Source organism: Gossypium arboreum, chromosome 3 (genome assembly GCF_025698485.1).
Source record: "Gossypium arboreum isolate Shixiya-1 chromosome 3, ASM2569848v2, whole genome shotgun sequence".
Classification (NCBI taxonomy): domain Eukaryota; kingdom Viridiplantae; phylum Streptophyta; class Magnoliopsida; order Malvales; family Malvaceae; genus Gossypium; species Gossypium arboreum.
Window position 1 is genome coordinate 47,076,822 of NC_069072.1, and position 4,913 is coordinate 47,081,734.

At 34.2% G+C, this 4,913-nt stretch overlaps 1 protein-coding gene across 1 annotated transcript; it reads left to right on the top strand.

Annotated features, from left to right (window-relative positions):
• The first annotated feature begins 1,128 nt into the window (after positions 1-1,128).
• On the top strand, positions 1,129-4,694 carry LOC108465369 (uncharacterized). The gene is made up of 5 exons (XM_017765704.2): positions 1,129-1,461; positions 1,562-3,015; positions 3,522-3,941; positions 4,044-4,255; positions 4,335-4,694. Exons 1-5 carry the CDS (start codon positions 1,250-1,252, stop codon positions 4,587-4,589), a joined length of 2,553 nt encoding a protein of 850 aa, XP_017621193.2. The 5' UTR covers positions 1,129-1,249; the 3' UTR covers positions 4,590-4,694.
• The last annotated feature ends 219 nt before the right edge of the window (positions 4,695-4,913 follow it).

A 4,913-nucleotide genomic window follows, 5' to 3' on the forward strand; every position in this document is an offset into this window, starting at 1 on the left:
GTTATGTTAACTTTATTAGTGGGGTCCTTCGTACTCGTATGTAATAAATTTCTTAATTGAGTTGGTGTCACAAATTAACGAAGGACCAACTTTGTTAAGAAATTATAAAATAAACTTTTATATTTAAAATAAATTATATTATCTGAAGGTGCTTTAATTTTTTAATTTGAAAAAGAATAAAAATATGCATATTATGGTATTTGAACTCATGCCGATTATTACATTGGAAAAACCTTGAAATTACCACTTAACTACAGCTTTAATTTAATTTATTTATACATTTTAATTTTATTTTTCATATTTTATTACCTCAACCAATTATATATCTATGCTATTAATAAAATTTCGATTGAGTTGGTGTCACGAATCAACTAGACACTAACTCAATTTTAAAATTACAAAAAGACTTTCTATATTTAAAATAAGTTATATTATGTGAGAGTAATTTAGATATACATCTATATTCAAAATATGTAATTTCTATAAACATACACGAATGATAGAGTTTATAGTATCTTTAATTCACTTCTTTATAAGGAAAGAATCATTTGGAATCTTTATGATTGGCGCAACATAATCCTCCTTTTTAAGTCAACATATTCGTTTCACTATGATTTACAAGCCTTATATTTGGTATTAAATCACAATCTTTTTTCCAACCTTAAGACTTTAATATCTAATCTTGAGAGGTTTGAAAATCTTGATCATTCAAAATCTTAAACGTATTTTTTTCCTGAATAATAATAATAATAATAATAATAATAATAATAACTTTAAGAAAAACATTAGAGATAGTGGACTAGCACTATGCATTCAATGTTATATTAAAAAATCAATAAAATCTATCAGATTAAATTTTAATTCAATTAATATCAATATTATTATCAATATCCTTGCAAGAGCTTTGTAAAAATAGTATTTATTTATTAATTAATTCGATTTCTTCCCTCTTTTAACATTAACGAAAAATTTGACTCAACTTATATGGTGCTTAAGAATATTCCAACAAACTGAAACAAAAACTCTTTTAACTGTTCAAACTTTATAATTGAAAATCTTCCTCGAAATCAAAGCCTCTTTTCTCGATTTCCTTTTTCTTCTTAAGCACCATATAAGTAAATTCCCCCCCCCAATCTCTCTCTAAATCTCTCCTCCATAAATCTCGCCTTTCGACAATCAACTTGAGTCCAAATATTTCACTTTCGAAACGAGTGGACGTTCCACTTTGTCCAATGAATATTACTCTTTGATGGGGAGAGAAATTATTTTAGCTTTGATTAAGATCGATTCAATGTGTACCATTAGATTTATGATGTTGAAGAAAACCCATTTTGAATTTCGTTTTGGTTTTATGCATGGGTTTTTGTATACGAATATGCTTCCAGTTGTTGCTTCCTTCTGGGTTTTTCTCTCCAAGTTCATTGCTTATGTTTTTGGATCAATACTTGGATACTTCTTCAGGTTTGGCACTTTGGTTTTGTTAAGTTGTTGCTTTTCTTAGGGTTTAAGGTACTGGATTAATGCTTTATTTTTTGTTTGTTTGTTTGGAGGTGTTTTGCAGGCCTTCAGCCATTAAACGCTTTGCAGAGAATGATTCCGGGGCATGTTCGGATTCAAACTTTGATGGGGTGAAAGAGAGACAGAACAGTGATCATGTTGATCAAGGAAAGAGAGAAGCAGACAACTCCTCATTGGTGGCAAGCTCAAGCAAGTATGAGTTTTTGTATAGGAAAGGTTTTAGCGGATTCATTGAAGAACCCAAAGCTGAGAGCTATTCTGTTCATGAATTTTATATCGGTTCTGCCAATTGCGATGGTAGATTTCTTGTTTCAAGCGACTCTGCCGATGCTGATATTGGGAAAATTGAGGTTGAAGCTGAGGATCCTGGGGAGATTTTTACTGTTGAAAAAGTTGAGGAGAATTTTCTGCAGGTAAATTTCGTTGATGGAAGGGAAACAGAGGAGCCTGTTGAAGAGATATCAGAAAGTTTGATGCTTGAAAACGTTTTGCAGAAGGAACCACAGCTAGGGGAAACAGATTTTGTTTTGGAAAATGAAACAGAGGAATCTGCTCTGAGATTCTTCTTTGAAAAGGATTTTGAGAAATATATCAAACAAGAAGAGTCAGTTGAGGAGAAAAAACCAGAGCAGAACATCATCAAAATAGAAGACGTTGTTAAAGAGATACCAAAGGATTCTGTTGAGAAGTTATCGGAGAAACCAAAGCACGGGGAGATTGAAACAAAAGATTCTTTTAAAGTAAAAGCAGATGAATCAGTTGAGGAAAGGTCAGAGAAAGACGCAAGTGACATGCAAGGTCATGGTGATCATGTTGAAGACAATTTGGACTACTTTTTCGTGATTGACATGTGTATAGAAAGACGTAAAAAAGATGGGGAGATATTTAGCCCAAGAAACAACGTGGTTGACGTTGAGTCTATTACTCATCAAGTGTTGGCCAATAGACTGGACATAAGTTATGTGCTAACCGATGCCCAAAACATGGAGCACGGAATTCATGAACGCACTAGCAAGATCATACGAAGTCCCATCAATGATTCTGACGAGGAATTCATAGAATTGGAACCGCTGTCTGAAAAGTTGCGTCTAATGGGGGAAGATTTAAGCATGGAGGACGAAGGTGATGAGGAAGAGTTCAACTCAATGGTTTCCCCTGAAAAAACTCAGCAAACGACCTTGCGGGAGGAGTTCATCTTCTCCAGTTGTGATGAGCAAGAAGAAGCAGACAATGAGAATGATTCAGAGTTCTCGTCAGAAGATGATGATTTAATGGAGCGGCTGAAAATAGAACTCAAATTAGCAAGGACTGGGGGGCTTCCAACTATTTTAGAAGACTTTGAGTCTCCAAAGATGGTGGAACAGCTAGGGCCACTAAAAATTGAAGAAAAATACGATCACAAATATCATATTGCTGAAATTCATAAGGTATACAAGAGTTACTCTGATAAAATGAGGAAACTGGACATTTTGAATTCCCAGACGATGCATGCTGTCAGTAAGTCACCAATGAACCTCATTTCATTTCTTTTTTCTTTCTATGGTTATGGTTTTCTTTTTTTCTTTTTTTTCTTTTTTTTTTTGCTATAGGTATCTTGGTAGGGCATTAATGAAATAATTCTGGGTTCTCCTTGTCTCATATGATCTTTAGAAAATTCAGCTTCTTTTTTCTATTTTTCCTCAGTTGCTTGGTGGGTCTCCATCTCTCTTTATTCCCATCATCATTTTACTAATTAATGTGCACATAATTGCTTTTTCACTCCTCAAATTCATGATAAAACCACTCTCTATCAGGTGTTAATGTTTTAATGCCATGTGATCCACCTTTCCCCCTTCTCTGGAAGTCCATCAACCCATTCATATCGTAACTACCCCGTTTCCATGTCTCATTATGGTTCTAAATTGTCCTAAACACCGTCCAAGATTCTAAATTCCTTATGAAGGAGAAATGAGGTTACTGTATTGAGTTGTTTCTTTTTTTGGTGATGATCCATTGAACTTTAGGTTTACTTCAACTAAAAGACCCAGTTCGACTAAGCAGTGCATTTGGAAGATCTTCAGCTCCAGCAATTAAGTCCATTCTCTCACATAATGTATGGCCATTTAAACAACAGAAGCCTGAGGCTGATCCAGCAATGAAGTCGATTAGAGATTTGCACATGGCCTTTGAAACCGTCTATGTTGGACAAGTATGCCTTTCCTGGGAAATACTTCATTGGCAATATGGAAAAGTAAAAAGGTTGTGGGAATGTGACAGTCTCGCTACTCATCAGTATAATCAAGCTGCTGAGGAATTTCAACGTTTTCAAGTGCTTGTGCAAAGATTTTTAGAGGATGAACCCTTTCAAGACAGACCAAGAGTTGAAAATTATGCAAAAAACAGATGTGCACTGAGACTTCTACTTCAAGTTCCAGTTATTAAAGGTAATTAATGAGATCTGATCTTAATCTATACATATAGTCTCCAACAAGTTATTAATTCTTGAGAAACTGTGTAAAGCATCAGTATGGTGAATGCCCTTGCAGATGATTGTTCAAAATATAAATTAGAAGATGCAGTATCAAATGGAGTGTTAAGTGATATGATTGAGGAATCCATGCATGTTTTATGGGAATTCCTTCGAGCAGACAAAGACAACACGAATGCGACCTCAAAGACTCCCCAGCAAGCGCAGGTTGCTCCACATGACCCTATTGACTTGGAACTTTTGATGGATGTTAGAACTGAACTTCAAAAAGTATGCTTCCTCAACCTCTTTTTGAATACAAATTATTTCCAAGTTTTCCGCTTGTTTCTTATATTATCATCCCATGCAGAAGGAGAAAAGGCTAAAGGAAATCCAGAGAAATACAAACTGCATAATAAAGAGGCTCCAAAGGCAACATCAGAGAAATCTATTAGATCATACATTGTTCATCGCTCAAGTTGAGCTGAAATTGGTTTCGAGAGTTTTAAACATGTTGAAAATAAGCACAGATCAGTTAATTTGGTGTCATGAGAAATTACAAAGGATTAATTTTGGTAGTAGGAATACAGAGATAGAGCCCTCATTTACACTGTTCCCTTGTTGACATTAATGGTGACCGACCACTACCACTTGTGTTATCAGTTGTGAATACATTAATTACCTCACAGATAAAGCAATATAAAGAACGGCATTTTGATTCCATCAAAAAGCACATTTTTATTAGTTGGTCTTTTTATTTATTTATTTATGTTTCTACTTTACCAAGAATATTTTGTTCAATAAACTATAGTGGCACTGACATATGCTTATTTTCTCAAAGATTCTTTGGTTGCAAGTTAACCATCCCAAAAATTGCACGGCGATTAAATCATCGTATTTGAATATCTTAAAGGAAATTTATTTCTAAATAAAAAAGGGCCCGACTGAA